A 22,422-nucleotide genomic window follows, 5' to 3' on the forward strand; every position below is an offset into this window, starting at 1 on the left:
AAACCAAAGTTTGACTTGCTGACCTTGGCCAGTCATGTATGTGAGGTGTCTATATATTTCAGAAAGTCTACCCGGATGTCTGTATCAATGGGGCTAGGATTTAAGCTTCAGATGTTTGGTGTGACGTACAGTATGTTACGGCTTCTGGCCTGGTAGAGTTTCTAATCCATTACTTTTTTTGTACTGTGTTTGGTCTATATTATTAGCCAAACCATGGGGGATAAGAGTACATTCCATGGGTGGGATGCTCTAACATCCACCGCCCAACTTCGCTGGCATTCGCCGGCTTCTGCATTGTTAATAATCGCATATGTACTAACATATGCAATTATTAACTCAAAGAACAGCTCTTGTGATAACAGCTGTTTCTTGCGATGCAGCTCCGTCCCTGGACTTCTACGTCCCATGGTATTTCCACGTTGTTCCTTTCAAAGGGTAACGGAATAGGCTAGCACTATACAAATAAATATTCATTTAAATGCTCTTAAATTCACTGGAGCATAGGCAAAGCTAGAAATATGATAATGGGTGGTCCCAGATCCAAATACACAAGCAGGTTGGACTGTTGCGCTGCGAAAAGGGGACGTGGCCTCATGGAAAGGAGGCGTGTCATCACAAAAAGTGGCGTGGTATTACACATTAGACCACACACCATAATGGCCATTACACATTGTGCCACACATCATGATGCCCATTACATACTATATAACAAACTGTAATGCCCATTACATATTTGACACATAAGTGCCACTTACCTACATGCTCATTGCTAGGGGGTTCTTGCTCGATGCCAGGGGCTTCATGCTCGATGCCAGGGGCATCATGTTCGATGCTAAGGGGGCTTCATGCTCGTTGCCAAGGGGGAATACATGCTTGTTGCCAAGAGGGAGTTGTGAAATGCTCATTGCATAGGGGGAGTGGGGATTCCTCATTGCTAAGGGGGAATACATGCTTGTTACCAAGAGGGAGTGAATTATTTGTTGCCAAGGGGGAGTTAAATGCTCATTGCAAAAGGGGTGTGAATTTGCTCGTTGCGGTAGGGGGGGGGGAATTGCTCGTTGCCAAGGGGGAAGGGATTGCTCATTGCCGGAGAGGAGTGAAATTGCTTTTTGCCAAGGAGGAGGGAATTGCTTGTTGCCAAGGGGGGGGGGAATTGCTTGATACCAAGGGGGAGTGACACCGGGCGCACACAATTTAAAGAAATGACAGCCGGGCAGAAAGAGCTGTGCGCTGCCCGGCTGTATAGTCACTGTCTAAAAAACCAAAGCAGCAGCTCCGTCAATATCTCTGGCAGCCAATCAGGAGCGGCATTTGTGGTATTGGTGGCCGCTCCTGATTGGCTCCTGGACCGGACTTTCTGACATAGAAAATGGTCTTTCTATGAACTTTCTCTACAATATGGTGGGTATCTGAGCTCTAGGTATATGGGCTCAGATTTTTATATCTCATGAGGCTATGGCTGTTATTCAGTGCTTGGGAACAGATGGTCTGCCAGATAATTGTATAGTGCAGTGATGGCTAACCTTGACACGCCAGCTGTTGTTGAACTACACATCCCAGCATTCCCTGCTACAGTTTAGATTTGCTATTTGGCCATGCCAAAACTGTAGCAGGGTATGCTGAGATTTGTAGTTCAACAACAGCTGGAGTGTCAAGGTTAGCCATCACTGGTATAGTGTATACCCAGCTTAAGTTTTACACGTTCAAGGTTTTCAAAAGACTTAATATTTGGATGGAATTCCAGTGTGCTCCATGATGTCATAGACAAAATATAAGTTTTTATTTTTAAGAGAATATTTTCCTGGATCTGATCCTGAATGAATTATGAGATACTGCACCAGGGCCGGACTGGCCATCTGGCACTTCTGGCAAATGCCAGAAGGGCCGATGGCCTTGTGGGCCGATTTTGTGCAGAAAGTTCTCAGAACTTTCTGCAGTAGCACTGAGCCCACTGCCTCCTGGGCTTCACTGTGTGCCGCGTGTCATCTGCATATTGACGACATGACGCCGCAGCGTTATGACACGGTCGCACCTGACCCAGCGCGGGTGGGGGAGCTGAGGGGCCGGCCAGGTGAATCATCATATACTGTACATCATTTCCCGCGGGTGGGAGAAGCTGCACGGCGCCACGGCGGGGTGCTATTTAAGCAGAGGGCCGGGCAGTCGGATCCGTCCTCCTGCTGTGCTAGTGCCCCAGTGCAAGACTAGTAAGTGTCCTGCTCTTGTTTTGTCTATGTCTATTTCTGATTCCTATTCCTACCCTACCCTACACACCTCTGACTTATCTCTGCTGCCTGTGGCTGTTGCAATCTGCAGTGCAGACTCAGTGAGACTTCACTGCACAGACAACTTCTCTGAGACAAGGTAAATTTGCACCCAGCCTCCAGCCAGCAGGAATAATTGCCATGGCCCATAATAATGTGTAATGGGCATAAAGATTGTGTCATATTCTGTAATGGGCATTACGGGGTGTTCCATAATGTGTAATGCCTCCTTTTTCTTATGCCACGCCTCCTTTCCATGAGGCCATGACCCCTTTTTCCACGCGGCTTCGCCACGCAAGGGACCCGCCGGTACTTATGTAATATCTGGGCTCCCGTTTTTCTTATGAGACCGCGTCCCCTCGCGGGGCTCGCTGCGCTCGCCACACTATATAAAATCAACTCCATGCGTAGTTGGATAGTAGGGGTATGAAAAAATGGGGTGCATTTAACATGGGAGCCCAGATAATACATAAGTACTGACTCGCCTGCTACAGGTGGGCCTGTGTGCTCAAAATGCCAGGCCCGATTTCTGGTCCCAGTCCGGCCCTGTAATGCACCTACCCTTTGGGTGAAATTTAATAGGATGAGAGATTCAGAAAGTGAGAGATTTGGTAAGAAATCTCCATATTTTTGCAATTCCTTTGAGACCAAAAACTCGGAAGCCCATGTACCTGTGTGCACCTCTGTATCAGGGCTCTAATACCCACAGGTCAGTTCACTCGGTGTATTGTACCTTTTGTTATATTTAATAATGCAAAGCTGTGAGCAGATGGTACAAACCTCCTAGTGCTTGCCAAATACATTCCAGGTCGCTACTCATATAGGTGGCTGTGCCTGGGGGTGCAGCATGTGCGACGTGTGAAACAAAGGGGTTTTGCTGTTTTCACGATTTGTGATAACAGATTTCAGGAGCATTTTAGGGTTTAACTAGTTGCATTGTGCTTTAACTTTGGGCTGTGGCAGTTTTTGCTTTCTCTTTGAGCAGTGACATTTTTTATGTCACACACAATCCACCCCACCATCACTCTGTATCTGCTCCTACTTTTAATCTCTGTCCAGATCTAGCTCCCTCTGTCCAGATGCAGCAAGTTTGAAACAGATCAGTATCCCCGCAAAAAAATGCTTTCACTTTCTGTTATGACATCTTTTAGCACATAAAGGAGTAATTTAGTCAGTCAAGTGGCCTCTAGTGGTCGCTGACGGTACTTCACATCATAGAGGTGAGGAGTAGTTAGCCTTTTAGATAGATATATAGATTTCTTTGCATACGTGTGTTTTCACATTGTAGGTCTCCTGAATCGTTGCCAATCAAAGTGGGGAGAAAATATTATGCGGTAAGATACATGATCACTCTCTCCTTAAGGAATATATTCGTCATCACCTGCTCTTCACCATTGCTTTCCTTACATGTCAGACTGTGGTTTATGAGGCCTACAAGGAACCAGATAGAGCTGACTTGTCGCCTGGACGTGATTGAGTTCTTCGTGACTCCCCGCAACCAGGAAACCACAGACAACCTTCAGGGATGCCTGAAGAACATAAAGAATATCCCAGTGAGTCCAAGAGTCGTTGTGCTCTCACTGCAGGACTTCCTCAGCTGTACACGGCTTATGTTACAGCCTGACGTGCCTGTCAATGAGGGTACCTGTGGTTTGATTTACTCTCATTTAGATGTAGGTTTCTCTCAGAGGTATGCCGAATGTAGGTGCTTCAGGTTTGAGGAGCAGATTTAACAATGAGAGATATTCTTGTATGCTCCAGCCAATCAGCTCCTGTCATTTTTCAAACACATATCCGTAAGGAACTGATTGGCTGGGGCATCATTTATCATACTTAACAAGTGATTACAGATAGTTCAATCTGCCCCAGGGTAATGCACACCAGAGAAAAAAGCCTTTGGGCTGCTTTATACCGGGTTCTATTGGCTAGGGCTGTGACTAGCACATACAACTTTTTGAATTGTAACAATTAAATTATTTTTATATACAGAGTATCAATCCCAGCTACAAAATAATGGTTCTACTGTATATATAATGTTCTGCATTGGTGTTTACTTTTTGTTTCTTTTTAGAGAACATACTTAAACATCAGAGTTGCCTATTTTGATTAATGGTCATTAGTGTTGCGTCTAGTGATGCCTAAATGCCTGTTATACCCCTTTTTATACCAAAATCCCAGATATGACCCAGTATTTGAACCAGGATTCCAAGTCAGGTCGGATCCGGGATTTGTAAACAGGAGTTGCGCTTGGAGATGACATCATCTCTAAGTGCCAGGACAGCCAAACGCCGCGCTGAGGCCCCAGACCACGAAGCTGGGGGCAAGCCCAGCACCAAAAAGTAAGCTGCTGGTGTGCCTCCAGCCTCCATGCACCCTGTTTGCCCCCATTCACCTCCTCCCTGTCTCCGCTGCTGTCTGCACAGTCAGCAGACAGCAGCAGAGGCTGTGTGCGCCCCCCGCCCAACCTCCATACTGACCGCAGGATGCTGCTGGCCAGAGGATGGGAATCCCCATTGTTGTAAATGGGAGCCGGGTTGAACCACCTGGAATACCCATTTACACTGCCCACTACCCAGGTCCTGTCCATATACCACCCTGGCCAGGACCTGGGTCGAAGTCCTGTGTAAATGGACCCTGCTGACCCGGGTCCACGAGAGAAAAACCTTGTATTAGGTGTATTAGCTTTGGAGTTTCTTTCCTTTCTGATTATATATATTTCATCCATTGCTGTTTATCTTCCATCAGCTGATACTGAAGCGCATGACACTTTCTAATACCAAAGTGTCAGACTGGCAGGCCCTCTACAAGGTAAGTCAATGCTCCGACTCTGTGGAACTCACTTCCCCTCACAGTTCGAGAGACCCCCACTTTAGAATCCTTCAAAAACAGACTGAAGACTTTCCTGTTTACTCAAGCATTTCCGTAATTCTCCTAAGTATCGTTTCTGAAAATCTTTTATGTACTTCATTGTTCCTGTACTGTATTCATTATGGTAATGAATTATTATTTTTATTATTATTATTGCCCTCTTCTGTCCTCTATCTGATTTAATCATTGGATTATTATGTGTTTCTACAAGCATTGTTTTCTATTTACAGACGGTGTACAATGCTGTTTGTATAGGAGACATCTGCCGCTCTCTGCCGCAGAGCGTGACTCTCTTCTCCCGAATCTCTTCCGCTTTCAGCAGCGACCTTCACTACATTGCCAGCATCATTAGCAAAGTGGTTTGTATTTCTCTATTAGTAGAGCTCACTAATACCCCTTTCACACCAAAATCCTGGACCCTACCTGGTATCTGGAACAAGGTTCCAAGCCAGGTCGGATCCGGGATTTGCACCGCTTAAACTGCCGTGACGATCCGCAGTGTAAACAGGGGCAGCGCTTGGAGATTACATCATCTCCAAATGCTGGGACAGCCGATCGCCAGGCCCCAGACTGCCTCGCTAGGGGCAAGCCCAGAACCAAGGTAAGCTGCTGGGTTGCCCCCAGCCTCTGTTCTCCCCCCCAGCCCCCTCCACATGGAGAATTGATGCCACACACAGGCATCCATTCACCTCCTCCCCAGCTCCACTGCTGTCTGCACAGTACGGCAGCGGAGGTGGTGACCGGCTGGCTAATTTCGCGTGTGACTGCAGGCATCTGCAAATCGGGCATATGACCAATAATTTGATCTGACAGGAAGCAACATATCGGCCCGATATTGTCTAATTCTGACTTAAGTTGCTAAAGCTTAGCGTCCACGTAATGAGGCCTAGGAACTCACCTCAGTACCCACATCTGTCACTGAGCGTTGCTGTTTCGATCCTATTTCCATAGAGATTTTTTTTCTTTCTCACCACTCGCTCCAATGTGGGATCCTCCTACACCCCCCCCCCCCCCACGTGTCACACTCTGTGTTATAATTATATTGCCGTATTTTCTGGAGCAATGTCCCTGTCCCTAACATTTTGCCTCTTACTCTTTGCCGCTGTTTCACCCAGGTGGATTTTGAGGAGAGCCAGATACAAAAGCGATTTTGCATTAAACCATATGTAGACCCAGCTGTGGATGACAGTAAGTGACATTTGTCCCTGAAGAGGAAATGATAAGATGACATCAAATTATTTACTGTAAATAGAATATATGGAAATCAATTATATTCTCACATGTACAAGCTCCTGTCTGATGAAAGGATCCGACTTCATGAGCCAGATGTATTAAGCTTCCAAAAGTGATAAACAGCCAGCCAATCAGCTCCAACTGTCATGTTACAGGCTGGGATTGAAAAATGACAAGTCAGAGCTGATTGGCTGGTCGTTTATCACTCTCCACTGTATCACTTTTTGAAGCTTGATACATCTGGTCCTTCATATGTAGACCTGTTTCAGTTTTATTACCAGCTATTCCAATAAATTATAAAGACATGGCCTGCAACAATGTTTAGGTTCTTGTCATTAGGTTCTGATGCACACGGGCCCATTGTAGGCACTTTGAGCGATGGACAGGGGCCAATATGGGCACTATGACCTGTCTGCAGCCCGCATCCCCACACACAGCAAGCTGTGATGCACTGTGTGTTCTGGCACCTTTCTATCATGGCCGATATAAATTTTCCAGCAATTAGTACCACAGACGCTCTTCTGTTGGATCGGAGCAGACATTTCAGTCTTCGCTCCCCATTTGCACTAATGATCCTTGGGCACCCACGACCCTGTCTTTGGGTCATGATTACCACTGTATGTAGTAACTGCATACTGGGAACACCCACGAGATGTGCTGGTTTGGAGATGCTCTGACTCCGTCATCTAGCCATCACAATTTGGCCCTTGTCCATGTCACTCAGGGGTAGATTTATTAAGCTCGGTGAAGTGATAAAGTGTCTGGTTTTTCTCACCGGCTAATCAGCTCTTACCTGTCATTTATCAAACCAAGCCTGTAACTTCACAATTAGCAGCTGATTGGCTGGTGATAAAAGCCAGACACTTTATCACTTCACCGAGCTTAATAAATCTGCCCCTCAGATCCTAACGATGGTCCATTTGGTTCTGCTTCCGACGCATTACCTTCAAGAACTTATTGTTCACCTGCTGCATTATATCTGCCACTGTAACAAGATAATGTTATTCACCTTCACCCTTCAGTGATTGGCCACACCATTAAAACCATGGTTAAATAAGGGGTTTATCTAATTGTAACTAGACATTAAAATAGAAACATAGAAACATAGAATTTGACGGCAGATAAGAACCACTTGGCCCATCTAGTCTGCCCCTTTTTTTAAACCTGTTACCTCAAACCATATTTGATCCTTATTTTTTTGTAAGGATATCAATATGCTTATCCCAAGCATGTTTAAATTGTACTACTGTATTTGCGTCTACCACCTCTGTTGGGAGGCTATTCCACTTATCTACTAATCTTTCTGTGAAAAAATTCTTTCTCGCATTTCCCCTGAATCTTCCTCCCTCTAGTTTCAGTGCATGTCCTTGTGTTCTGTTGCTCCTCTTTCTGTGAAGAATGTCTCCCTCCTGTACCTTGTTAAAGCCCTTGATATATTTGAAAGTTTCTATCATGTCCCCCCTTTCCCTTCTCTGCTCTAAAGTATACATATTAAGATCTTTTAGTCTTTCCTGGTACGTTTTGTGATGTAGGCCATGCACCATTTTAGTTGCTCTTCTTTGTACAGTCTCTAATGTATTTATATCCTTCTGGAGATATGGCCTCCAGAACTGAACACAATACTCTAGGTGAGGTCGTACCAATGACCTATACAGTGGCATTATTACTTCTTTCTTTCTACTGCTGATACCTCTCCCTATGCAACCAAGCATCTGACTTGCCTTCTTCATTGCTTTGTTACATTGCCTTCCTGCTTTTAAGTCCCCTGAAATAGTGACACCTAGATCCCTCTCTTCCTCAGTAGTTTCCATTATAGTGCCATTTATACTATATTGAGTCTTTGGATTTCTGTGACCCAAGTGCATGATTTTGCATTTTTTGGCATTAAACTGTAGTTGCCATTCTCTTGACCATTTCTCTAATCTGCCTAGATCCTCAATCATTTGTTTTACCCCTCCTGGTGTGTCTACCCTGTTGCATACCTTTGTGTCATCTGCAAAAAGGCACATTTTACCCTCAATCCATTTGCAATATTACCAATAAAGATATTAAAAAGCACCGGTCCAAGTACAGATCCCTGGGGTACTCCACTTGTAACCTTTCCCTCCTTTGACTGTACTCCATTTACTACAACTCTCTGTTTTCTGTCCTGCAACCACGCTCTCATCCATTCAACTATCTTAGAATCCAATCCCAAGCTTTCAAGTTTATTTAACAGTCTGCGATGTGGGACAGTGTCAAAAGCTTTACTAAAGTCTAGATAAGCTACATCTACAGCCCCGCCTTGATCTATTACTTTAGTCACCCAGTCAAAAAAGTCAATAAGATTTGTTTGACATGATCTTCCCCCAGTAAACCCATGCTGTTTTGGATCCTGTAAATTGCTGGTTTTGAGATATTCTACAACTCTTTGTTTTAAGAGTGTTTCCATCAATTTCCCTACTACTGATGTAAGGCTCACTGGTCGATAGTTGCTTACCTCTTCCTTGCTTCCACTTTTGTGCAGTGGGACTACATTAGTTGTTTTCCAGTCCTCTGGGATTACTCCAGTAGCTAGTGACTGGTTGAATAATTCTGTTATTGGTTTTACCAGCTCCCCTTTAAGCTCTTTTAGTATCCTTGGATGTATCCCATCTGGCACCATTGATTTATCCACTTTCAGTTTTGAGAGTTCTGTGAGGACTTTCTCCTCTGTAAATGTACTTGTCTCTCCCTCAGTTTTCTGACTATACTTGCAACTTAACTGTGGCCCCTTCCCCTCTCTTTCAGCAGTGAATACTGAGCAGAAATAATTATTAATATTATCTGCTATTACATTGTCCCCCTCAAGAAAACTTCCACTCTCTGTCTTCAGTCTAATTATTCCACTTTTTGTTTTTCTCCTTTCACTTATATACCTAAAAAAAGTTTTCCCCCCTTCACCCACTGACTGGACCATTTTCCCCCCTTCACCCACTGACTGGCCATTAGATATATTTGGGATGGTATTGGGACACTGATAGAAAACTGACATTGGCATCCCGATGAGCAGAATCCTGGGTGGAAAGCATTAAACCCTACCCCGCACCCAAAGTCTAACCGTATCCCCTTAGTGCCTAATCCTAACCCTTCTTTGTGCCTTATCCTATAACCCCACGTCCTAACCCTAACCTTCCTCTCACACACAGGTGACAAGGCCTCCGAGCACGATGTGTGACAGTTTGTAGGTTACGGTATAAATGGCAGACAATGTCTAGATTGACAGTCACAAGGTGGACCACTAACGGTCGACAGTGACTACTGCAGGTCGACACCTTGAAATGGTTGACCTACCCAAGGTCAATACTGACAAAAGGTCGACACAAGGTTATGGTGCTTGATATAGACATGGTCGACAAGAATAAAGTCGACATGAGTTTTTCATGCACTTTGGTGTCTATGTCGACAAGGACAACATATAAGTGTACTGCGTCCTCTCGCAAGGCTTGCTGTGCTCAACAAGCCTCGCTGCACTCGACACACTATTATATTCCTACTACGATAGTAAAATATGAAAAACCACCATTTTTGAATTTTTTGTGTGTGGAAAAACTCATGTTGACTTTTTATCAAAGTCGACCTTGTGTATGTCGACCATATCAAGGTGTCGACCTAGTCACCGTCACCCATTAGTGGTTGACCTAGCGACCGTCGACTTAGACATTGTATACCCAGTGACTGCTTACCAATATCTCTACCCCTGTGTCCGGTAAGGCAGCCATACAATAGACAATTATTGGCCAGATCAAATCAGATTGAACCACAGATTAGAAGGCGTATGGTTGGGACATAGCGGCAATTACCACTCTGTTGAGCATGAGCAGGGGTGGATTGGCCCACCATAGACCGGTGGGCCGGTGCAGATTTCCCCCTTGCTGGGCCGCCGACTGTTCTAACAGGGCTGGTACTGGCGTCATCCTGCGGGGAATATATGCGGTGGCCATATTTGATTTGGGCTGTGCTGCCTTTTGTTACCAGGATGCAGCTGCTGGTCGCTGTTCGGTGACGTCGGTCAGAAGCAGCTGCAGCGTGGATGGAACATGCTTGGAGCGTCCCCCCCCATGGTCATTAGCATCCCCCCCCCCCCAGGCAGTAGCATTACCACATCCTTCCCCCCCCCCCCGGCAGTAGCGTTACACCCCCCCCCCCGGTCAGTAGCATTTCCACCACCCCCAGGCAGTAGCGTTACCACGCACCCAGGGCAGTAGCATTATATCACACCCCCCGGCAGTAGCATTAGCACACCCCCCCTCCCCGGGCTGCTTCGATATTGCTCCCGGGCCAGATTTCGGTTCCAATCCGCCCCGGAGCATGAGACATCTCTCAGGTGTGATATTTTCTTCTTGGACACTGGATATTCTCTCCCTCAGACAGATAGACCAATGCAGTTAGCCCCAAAAATGTGTCAAGTGGAAAGAAAAGTCCTTTTGCCTGATGATTCTCCTTTCTTTCTTTGCAAGACGCTCATCGTCTGCTGATCCGCTTTGCCAGTCCCTCCATTGGTGGCCTGTATCTTACCGTATTCAATATAAAACACTTCTACTCGCATATAAAGCTATTAACCATACTGCACCAGCAAATATCTCTCTACTTATCACAAAATATCTCCCATCTCGACCACTCCGCTCTGCACAAGATCTGCGTCTCTTTTCTGCACGGATCACTAGCTCCCTATCACTATTACAGGACTTTCATCGGGCTGCTCCCATCCTATGGAATGCCCTTCCACGCACAATAAGACTCTCCACTAGCCTCCAAATGTTCAATCGTTCCCTGAAAACTCACCTCTTCAGGCAAGCCTATCATATTTAAGATCTACACGCATAACCCTCTGAGGCACTTATGTATTATATAGCTTCCCTTCTGGACTTTAAACCGCTGAGCGCCTGATGCCCCTCACCAGTCAACAAACCTTGAACCCAAAGCACCATCTCCTCCCCTTCTTTCCCCTTTTGTAACCTTCCCCTTGTACCTGAAATAACCAGTCGGAGTATAGTATGTTTGGCGAATTAAATGGTCACAATTTATTAACTTGATTTCAGATTTACTGTTACTTAATTTGGGTGGCAAAGATAGCACTGCGGTCCACCAGCCCTTATCAACTGAATCATGTAACCGCCTGGGGGGCCGGGATCCCCTTCTCGCAACTGACGACCTGTACCCGTGGGTGATCCCGTTTTGCCCCCCGACGCCAGGCCTGGCGCCCACCTTGGCTGGCCCGCAGTACTTCCGCCCCCGACGCCAGGCCTAGCGCCATACCATGGCTGGTCCGCAGTACTTCCATCTGCTGCTTTGCCTTCTTGAAGTTGCTTAATGTTGTTCCTTCTTCCTCTTGTGGTGGGTGGGTGGGATCCTTGTGGGGGGTTGCTTCTGAGTGTAATGACCCCCTTCCTGCAAATTTACTGTTACTTAATTTGGGTGGCAAAGATAGCACTGCGGTCCACCAGCCCTTATCAACTGAATCATGTAACCGCCTGGGGAGCCGGGATCCCCAGGTCGCAACTGACAACCTGTAACCGACAGGTGATCCCGTTTTGCCCCCCGACGCCAGGCCTGGCGCCCACCTTGGCTGGCCCGCAGTACTTCCGCCCCCGACGCCAGGCCTAGCGCCATACCATGGCTGGTCCGCAGTACTTCCGTCTGCTGCTTTGCCTTCTTGAAGTTGCTTAATGTTGTTCCTTCTTCCTCTTGTGGTGGGTGGGTGGGATCCTTGTGGGGGGTTGCTTCTGAGTGTAATGACCCCCTTCCTGCAAATTTACTGTTACTTAATTTGGGTGGCAAAGATAGCACTGCGGTCCACCAGCCCTTATCAACTGAATCATGTAACCGCCTGGGGGGCCGGGATCCCCTTCTCGCAACTGACGACCTGTACCCGTGGGTGATCCCGTTTTGCCCCCCGACGCCAGGCCTGGCGCCCACCTTGGCTGGCCCGCAGTACTTCCGCCCCCGACGCCAGGCCTAGCGCCATACCATGGCTGGTCTGCAGTACTTCCGTCTGTTGCTTTGCCTTCTTGAAGTTGCTTAATGTTGTTCCTTCTTCCTCTTGGGGTGGGTGGGTGGGATCCTTGCTGGAGTTGCTTCTGAGTGTAATGACCCCCTTCCTCCCCCTTCCTTAAGTATGGCCTATGCCCTGGGGAGGGGCCATTTACCTTTTGTTCTTCACCTTATCTTCCCTCTTGCTTTAAGCTGGCACCTACCCTACCTGCCTTCCCCCCTGCAGCAATTATGTCTCTTTTTTGTGGAGCACAGGCTGAGCGTTTATACTCATTCGTTGCTATTTGCAGCTCATTCTCTTTAAACCGCTGAGCGCCTGATGCCCCTCACCAGTCAACAAACCTTGAACCCAAAGCACCATCTCCTCCCCTTCTTTCCCCTTTTGTAACCTTCCCCTTGTACCTGAAATAACCAGTCGGAGTATAGTATGTTTGGCGAATTAAATGGTCACAATTTATTAACTTGATTTCAGATTTACTGTTACTTAATTTGGGTGGCAAAGATAGCACTGCGGTCCACCAGCCCTTATCAACTGAATCATGTAACCGCCTGGGGGGCCGGGATCCCCTTCTCGCAACTGACGACCTGTACCCGTGGGTGATCCCGTTTTGCCCCCCGACGCCAGGCCTGGCGCCCACCTTGGCTGGCCCGCAGTACTTCCGCCAACGCTAGGTCCTAGGACCGTAGCCCGCCACCCTACCGTGACCCTACCTCGCCCTGGACTCTAGTCTGATGGGTTTTTCTGTCCCCTAATGCCTGCTGGTGTCCTAGTCCCCAGCTTACTCTCTGCCCAGATGGCTGTGACCGAGCTATGTTCTTGTCCATACTGCGCTTTGACCTTTGTTGCCTGTTGTTGTGGTAACATGGGTTGTGGGTGGGAGTGGCCTGTAGCAAGGGTTGCTAATGAATCCCTCACCATCTTGTTCACCTCATCTTCACAATCTGCCATAAGTGAGGAGGACAGGTTAGACCTTGCAGCTGAGCCTGTGGTGCCGCCTCCCTAAAGGCTTCGCATTTTCCCTGGAGAGGGCATCGGCTATTTTGTTGTCTACACCTGGCACGGAAGTTGCTGTTGTGTTGCAGACCCCCCAATACCAGGTGCCTGTTGTTGGTCCTTCCGTTTTTTGGTTGCTATTGGTACCCCAAATGTGTGGAATAGTGCCTGGGTGGATTTGAGCAGCTGTTCGCATCTATCGGTATTAGCCTGGCCAACCATTAGAAAGTCGTCCAAGTAGTGTGCCATTGTCTTACTGCCTGTTCCTGCTTCCACGCACCAGTGCAGGAACTTACTGAATTTTTCGAAGAAAGCGCATGAAATGGCGCAGCCCATTGGTAAGTATAGGTCAATGAAATAACTGCCCTCAAGTTTGAGGCCCATGAATCTTTGACTCTGGGGGTGAAGCAGAAGGAGCCTGAATGCTGATTCGATATCTATCTTCCCCATAAGGGCCACTTCCCCGCAGCTGCGCACTATTTTGAGCACGTCCTCAAAAGACTGGTAAGCCACGCTGCACTGCTGCTTTTCTATAGCATCGTTTACCGACCCTCCTGCGGGGTATGACATGTGCTGTATTTATATGAATTTTCCAGGCGTCTTTTTTGGTACTACCCCCAAGGGGGGCACTACTAGCTGCTGTAAAGGGGGTTCCTTTTCCAGAAACACTGCATCTTCTTTATTGTGGTACCATCCTAGCCATTTTTGCATGTTTTTAGTTGTATCGGGGTTGCGGCCTTACTTATTGCGCTGATGTCCTTCTGTTTTAGGCACTGTGTAACCCCCTGATCTCTTGTAGCATTCCTTTGCTGGGTGCCCTTTGCCGCAGTGTCTGCATGCGTGCCTGTATTTGCAGTACTGGCCCCTGGTGCTGTATGTGCTGTTGTATGTGAAGCATTATTGGGGACAGCTCCAGTAGCAGACCCTCCTCTTGCCTGCATGCCGGGTACCTCATACCTCCTCCATGCTGGCCTTAACTTGTTCTTTCCTGGGGCCCCATGAATGGCCATGCTAGCTTCACCCCTCCATCCTGTCAAGGAAGAGTACTTTTGCATACTACGCTTTCTGCATTGTCGTAGCACAGCGTCCGTCCAGGTAATCTGACTGCCCGCCTCCTCCGATCATTAGGCATCTGCAGGTGGAAGAGGAAGGGTTGCACTGCGAGGTGACATAAAGCATGTTAGTTTGTACTGTGTGTAAATACGTTGGACCATGCATCCTCCCAAACCTGAGCAATAATCCTATAATGCCACCTCCATACATTCTCCTCTTTCCGTTTCTTAAACTGCCTCTATCCATATACAAGTGACTGAATTTGCGCTGATAACTAGCCCCATGGAATTTGTAACGTCCCCTTAAGCCCCATTGGCATTAGACATTTCACTAAACTTATTCAGTAAATAGTTCATTACCTTTGTTCTAAATGACCATGATAGAGAACTTGTACTAAGCTTAAACAGAGAACCCAATTTTCTAATGAAAATTGGGGTTGTTAAACTGCTAGCATGTTGTCGAAGGGGCTGTTATCCCTCGTATTTGCATAAAGGTTATAAGATTTTGCCACCACATTGCTGGCAGGTGCACTGCGCATATGTCTGCTTGCACCCTTCTGATCCCTGTCATTATTGCAGCTATGATGGTTTACTATCCAAGTTACATAAAATGACATGGCTTTTCTTATAATTATTTTGCTTTGCTTATTCCATGTCAGAATTTCCAGCACATTCCTCCTAATTGGCAAGCTAATGCGCACTGAGCAGTTACCTGCCCTGTACAGTTTATTTATTGATTTATTAACAGATTCTTATGTAGCGCAGCAGATTCCGTTACAGTGTCTTATATAGCGGCAGCAGATTCCATTACAGTGTCTTATATAGCGCAGCAAGGCCATTACAGTGTCTTATATAGCGCAGCAGATTCCATTGCGCTTTACAATTGTAAACAGAGATAAAACAAACTGAGTAACAACAGCCAGACTTGGAGGGAAGATTATGCGTACACCCATTTTTATTTATTTATTTACTTATTTTGCCTTATCTGTTAAAGGATCCATCTACCTTTGCACCCAGCATCAGTAATATTTCTTCCATGCGAAGGCCATGCATGTACCGCAAACTTAGTTGCTATCAGAACTATGGTTCCATCCCTGTGCCCTTATTAATAATACCCATTAGATATTGCGCAGTGCTTTACAGAGAATATTTGAACATTCAGTCTAATACTGAAGTAAAATGCTTAACATGCACAAACATAATGAATTCACTTATTGATATCATGTACTACCCTTTTGATTGTACATATAAGCATGTAACAATGAAGTTACTATTTTGTATGCAACACCATATTATTTTTCTGAATGCAGCTTAATGTAACCTGATACAATATATCATTCCCCCATTCAGCAACATCTTTCTAATACTGTATATTATAACCCTATGATGCCTTGCACGCTGAAAAATGTGCCACCATATTAATTCTCCTGCCTTATATTGGATTATATTAACATTATAAATATACACTTGCAACCATGCATTCCCATATTTGCATTCTGCCTCTCTTACATTATTGATTAGCCATATCTTAATAACGCTGCTACGCAATATTATATTATGTTACTGAAAAAACAATTCAGTTTTGCCAACATTTATCTGTACAAAACTATTGTTTTCATTGCTAGGCAGCCTGGTTCATGTTTCATGTTGGGAGGAGTAGATGCAGGGTGAAAGGCGATATCATCTCTATCAAAGAAAATCCCCCCTGCTATGTCATGTAAACAAGCCCTCAGTAATTTCATTAAGGGGGGTGGGGGGATCATGAGACTTGTTTTAAACTTGCTTGTCTCCATTGGGCCTAATTCTCTGCTGCTTTGCTAAAGGTTGCAGGGAGTATAATCTTAAATCCCTTATATATATATATATATATATATATATATATATATATATATATATATATATATATATATATAAAGTACTTATATTTTGGCCTTGTCCCTTGTAGTAAACTCCTATTAAGCAGCATTGAACTACTCCTGCCCTGAATCCCAACTGTACTATTAGGTAATTGGTGTACAAACCCTATAAGGTGCCTTTATTCCTTAGGGGAAAGTTGCCCAAACAGCATGTGGTATTACTGGGAGAGGACAGATGCATAATAAGAGAGCAGCAAAGGCAATCCTGCCCACTGTGACCAGGCAGAACCAGAACCTCTGTATGCTGCATTGACTATTGAATTCATAACATACATTGGGAGTTTGTGACAGCCGACTATAGAGGGTGGCAGGGTGCCGAATAGGAGATTAAATAAAAGAATAAGAAGGAATACTTGTAAATAAATAGATACTTAGCATAATTTCTGGTTCTTGCTGCTGGATGATCCTTGCTGGGGTTGCTTCTGAGTGTAATGACCCCCTTCCTCCCCCTTCCTTAAGTATGGCCTATGCCCTGGGGAGGGGCCATTTACCTTTTGTTCTTCACCTTATCTTCCCTCTTGCTTTAAGCTGGCACCTACCCTACCTGCCTTCCCCCCTGCAGCAATTATGTCTCTTTTTTGTGGAGCACAGGCTGAGCGTTTATACTCATTCGTTGCTATTTGCAGCTCATTCTCTTGTAACTTGGTGGGACTGCTATGCTATTACTGCTGCCTGTCCTTGTGTTTCCCCCCTATATCCCTATAGATTGTAAGCTTGCAGCAGGGCCCTCCTACCTCCAAGTCTGTCTGTTGTTACCCAGTTTGTTTTATCACTGCCTACTATTGTAAAGCGCAACGGAATCTGCTGCTCTATATAAGAAACTGTAAATAAATAAAATAAATAAATTTCGTCCTCCACAAAAAAAAAAAGGTTGTTTTTTTGGGGGGCAAAAACACACAGGATAAGTTCCTGGACCTACAGTATGTGTTTTCAATCCAAAAACCCTGATAAGTGCCAGCATTGGGCTGCCTTTGGGGCTAATTTTATATCCCTGAGGGATCAGTTAGCCCACAGTAAATTACAACGGAAAATTGTAGCTGCCCCCATGTGTATGACAATGTCAGTTTATAATGGTGAGTTATTCATAACATTGCCTAACCTTCTGGAAGCTGTGGGAGACTCCCAATATTCCAGGTAGTCTCCCGTGGCCCTGGAAGGGTGTGGCTCTCCTGTATCCAACCTGCTTCCTAAGGGAAGCCAATCTCAGGGCATTTTTTTTAATGCCAGGATTCAGAATTGAAAAATTGCTCAATCCCTGGATACCTGGGATTTAGACACCCTAGTACAGGGCTGGGCAACACCGGCCCTCCAGATGTTGATGAACTACACATCCCAGCATGCCTTGCATCAGTTTCAGCATGGCCACATAGCAAAACTAATGCAAAGCATCCTGGGATGTGTAGTTTATTAACATCTGGAGGGCCGGTGTTGCCCAGCCCTGCCCTAGTATCTTTGCATGATATAGGACCCATCGAATAAACCTGAAGTAGGACCCATATCTGCAATGTCTAAGACATCAGTTCATAATTAACCCCCTGAACCTGCCATACATCTGTTAACTAGAGATGTGCAGGTTCTGATTTACTCGGTTCTTATCGCAAGTTTGAATTTTTTCCGATTGGCTATCGGCTGTCACGTGTTTTGGCTATCCAATAAGACCCTGCAGTAAAAACCGAGTAAATCCGGGTAAAACCGAACCCGCACATCTCTACTTCTTATCCATTATTATGCACTCTGCAGAATATCACATTAATAGTCACATGCTGTTATTTGACCAATTAAGTTAATTGAAAACATCCAATTGCCTAATTACAAAAAAGTTACTATGTTCCTTACTTTGCACTTGTTCTGGGGCAGCCAGTGTAAAAGCAGCGGGAAATGCTATGGATATTACTGCAGCTGAAATTCTCGCAATCAAATTTGCCAAAGCCCTTTTTTTTTTAAAGGGGCAATCAACTACAAGGCAAAACCAAGCCTTGTAAGAGTGATTGCCCCTTTAAAAAAGATTGTCTGCTTTTTCAATAAAATATATATATATATATATATATATATAAAACACTGCACTGCCGCCGAATTCGTGTGGCTTTACATCCTGCCCAAAAGGTGCACTGTTTGCCCATAAAGGGGACATTCTTCTGATATATCGTTCTCTTACATGACAGAGAAACGCAAGATGCAGGGACTGACCGACTTCCTCAATGATGTTGCTCGCAAAGAATTGAACAACTTGGACATTTCCATAGAAACCTGTTCAATAGTTTACTTCCCCCTGGTGAGGAAACCAAGAGACGGTAGAGTGGATGGTAGTAAAGTTTGTTATTTATAGGTGTTATAGCATAAATAGTGTAAAACATTTCCAGCATTTTTGGCTATTCGGGTTAATGTATCAAAGAGTGTTAAAAAGAGTGGTGAAGTGGACCAGTGAAGATGTTGTCCAGCAACCAGTCAACACATCCACCTATCATTTTATAGAAAATGTAAATGTAATTTATGTAAAGCAGGGGGCAAACTTGTTTACTTATACCCCTTACACATTGCAAAAATATTGCCGGGTCGACCCGGGTCTCTGTGCGATGTGAGAGGGCCTGTCTCAATTTCCCGGGTCAAGCAACCCGGCATTACGACCTGGGTTAAAAGAAGGGTAAATCACAGGTCACACCTGGGTTGCTGTACAGCGTGAACAGATAACCCGAGTCCCATTCACACTATAGGAGGAGGCAGCACTTGAAGATAGAGTCAGCTCCTAGCGCTGCTTCCGCCCCCGAGGAGGAAGCAGCAGGTCTGAATCAGGCCCTTTGTTTCATGTACAAAATTATATAAAAGTTTGCATAACAACCCTGACATCCACTACATGCCTGAGCCTGGAGATACAGATGGAGCCAGCCTCATCTAGCCATCTCTGGATAGCCATGGTGAGCCATGCTGAGCCAAGGCCTATTGTTCCTCATCCTAGATGAGGATTTCTCCATCTGTATAAGAACATTTTATAAGGTTTTCCTCAGTTTGTTAATAAGTTACTTTTGGCATGTAGTGATGTATGAACCACACCTATATTGGTGTTGGTTCCACCTACGTTTGATTTGGGGCCGCCCACGTGAGGCCACCTCTGGAAATGTTTGCAGGACCATTTTTAGTTCCGAATCTGCCTCTGGCCTTGTGGCACCCCAGGGTGCTTTGGCACGCAGTTCAGGAACCACTGTACTAATACCACCCCAAAACAGTCCCTTCCTCTCAGTCACTTTGCAAATTAATAATCCTTGCCAGAGATTACTGGAATAATCTAAAATGAATATGCCGATAATCGCTCATCTGCAGAAACATCGGCATAGTGGATTCGACAATCCACGGCCGTTTCCGACAAATCAGTTTTTTGTCTTTAAAAAAAGATGAAAATCACTGCCTTCAATGCTGTCAGAAACAGTAGCATTTAATGAGCAAATACTGATCGACCCCTGTGGGGAATATTGGCACAGATTGAATAAGGCATTTTACCTAGATTGCAAAGCCATTTTTCTGTAACAAAATGCTGACACCTGGTGGTTAACTTGCATATTACAATGTGTGAATGACCGATATAGCATAGGTGTACAGTTAGTTGGGTGTGGTATAACACACCGACAGTCGGGATTCTGACAGTCACTAGCCTGGCGTCGCTCACCACCTATTTTATTCCACCTCTATGGGGGTGGTGGACCTCCACGAGGGAGCAGTCGGGATTCCGACGTTGGGGTAATGACTGTCGGAATCCCGACTGCCGGTGAGTCGTCCGGCACCCGTACAGTTGAGTGGAGATTTGAGGGCCAAGCACAAAACAGGTGTTCACCACCAAATTTTCTGCTGGGACCCATAGAAGTGTGCAGGATACAGACTTTACTAGAGAGGCAATCATTTACAATGCAAAACCCTGCCTTAATGTACACGTGTGGCCGGCATCCCCCACACCCGCCGAATTTAGACTTCATTACATCGTACCCTATAGCTCTCTCTGTGGTTTGCTGGAGTAGTAGTTGGAAATATCACATGGGATGTTGCTATGGACAGCCAATCAGATACTATCTAATATCTTCTAGAAGGTGCTAAATAAAGAAGTAGATTCTGATTGGTTGCCCGTAGCAACATCCCATGTGAAATAGAACTCCCATCTTAGTAAATTCCCCCCACGGAGCCTTATGCTTGGTACACACAAAAACGATTTGGGCACAATCCCATCAATCTGGATCCAATTCACACTGATTGGATGCAGATTGGATTGGGTCAAAATCGTTTGGTTGGATCCGAATTGGATACGATTCCGATCCTACCTGCTGCAGGTAGGATCTGTATAAGATCCATTCATCTGAATACAGATGGGATCGGATTGGGATGGGATCGTATGCAAATCGGATTGCGCAAATCGTTTTGGTGTGTACCCAGCATTAGGAATGGCTTTGAGAGCCTTTCCAGACTGATAAATTCATTAACTTTCTTTTGATCACAGTATTCTGTGCGGTTTTTAAGATTTTTTTCCCAACGTCAGACAGGTGTTTAGATGAACCCGGTTTAGCTATTACATTTGGGGGTGATTCAGCTTGGCACGCAAATTCAGCCCAGGGAGCGATGGTGCAGCACTGCACATGTGTATAGGTGAAAATGTGCATGTGCAGGGCCGTTGTGTGGACACCTTCAGCGACTATCACAAGTGCCAAGGCGTTCGCACAGAAGGGGGCGGGCAATGGGCGGGCAGGGGGCTGCCCACACAAATGGTGGGTGTGCCCAGAAAAACGCTGGGCGTCCCCGTGTGAATGCAGGTGTGGTGAAGCCTGAACAGGGTGGGCACATGACATCAGCGCCCGCCCCCTGTTCGGCCATCTCCGGCCCAGATAAAAGTCAGATCAGACTGACTTTTATCTGCGATCGGGCAAAAAAAATAATTTGATGGTCAGCGACCATCGAATTTTTTTTTTGCCCGTACTGCCGTATCTGAATGGATGTGTCAGCGAACACATCCATTTGCATGCAGATGTGGCCATTCGCTCTGGGAACAGGGGTGGGCATTCGCTTACACACATAGGGGGTTATTCTAGTTCACTCTTTCTGACAAAACCCTTCTTAGATGGACAAAACCATGTGCACTGCAGGTGGGGCAGATGTTACTTGTGCAGAGAGAGTTAGATTTGGGTGGGGTTTTACAGCAAAGTGAGATCTATATTGCATTGTAAAAATAAAGCAGCCAGTATTTACCCTGCACAGAAATAAAATACCTCACCCAAATCTAATTCTCTCTGCACATGTTACATCTGCCCCACCTGCAGTGCACATGGTTTTGTCCATCTAAGAAGGATTTTGTCAGAAAGAGTGAACTAGAATAAGGCCCCTAGTGCCCCTGTAGTGTTGATTATACACATAATACCACAACTATTTTCGTTTAAACATAATTTACCCAGTAGGACTTTCTGCCCTTCATGCTCTTTGCCAGGGGTTACGTGGTCCTTGCCACTGGTTTCGTTGCCTGGCAGTTGCCCTGACAGACACTAGAGGTCAAATAGAGACAGAGACCCTGCGCCATGCGGTGCCGGTGGTGGGCTGGTGGTACGATGTACTGGCACCATATTTCTTAATGGCACGCTGTACCACCTTACTTTCAATACCGGATGTGACCCAGCGGTGAACACTGATTCTGCAGTGTAACCTAGACCCACTGGCCGTTGTCACATAGTATACACACACACATCATTTTTTTTAAGGAAGGCACCAAACATCAACTTACCACCTCCAGGCCACAGGAACATATGTACGCGTCAGCTCTATACCCCAAGGAGCAGAAGTGTTTCCCAAATAAATTCACACAGTTTACAGTGAGCACAAAAATCCTACTTCTGTACATTACTTCCACATGCTGTATATATACAAGATCTGAGTCATTACACAGAGATACAGTACTACTCCCAATAGCTATTTATAGAAGCAGAGCAGCTAACCCCCCCAAAAGGGAAGTATTCTGTCTGGAGTAATATTAATTACAGATACAACCAAAATGGTCCCAAAAGCTTTTAATGTTCTCATGAGCTTAGAAAAGCGGTTGTAGTATATAATGGCAGCAGGGG

The 22,422-nt window shown here is 45.6% G+C and overlaps 1 protein-coding gene across 5 annotated transcripts in view; it reads left to right on the forward strand.

Moving 5' to 3' along the window:
- Window positions 1-22,422, forward strand: part of MSH5 (mutS homolog 5) — a 77,794-nt gene that overhangs the window by 22,959 nt on the left and 32,413 nt on the right. For all 5 annotated transcript variants that reach the window (XM_083160060.1, XM_083160064.1, XM_083160063.1 and 2 more), the window contains exons 10-15: window positions 3,553-3,598; window positions 3,679-3,817; window positions 5,010-5,072; window positions 5,363-5,491; window positions 6,248-6,320; window positions 18,502-18,611. In XM_083160060.1, the coding sequence (XP_083016186.1) occupies window positions 3,553-3,598; window positions 3,679-3,817; window positions 5,010-5,072; window positions 5,363-5,491; window positions 6,248-6,320; window positions 18,502-18,611 (560 nt within the window). The remainder of the gene's footprint in view (window positions 1-3,552; window positions 3,599-3,678; window positions 3,818-5,009; window positions 5,073-5,362; window positions 5,492-6,247; window positions 6,321-18,501; window positions 18,612-22,422) is intronic.

Source organism: Crinia signifera, chromosome 9 (assembly GCF_055691185.1).
Source record: "Crinia signifera chromosome 9, ASM5569118v1, whole genome shotgun sequence".
Lineage (NCBI taxonomy): Eukaryota > Metazoa > Chordata > Amphibia > Anura > Myobatrachidae > Crinia > Crinia signifera.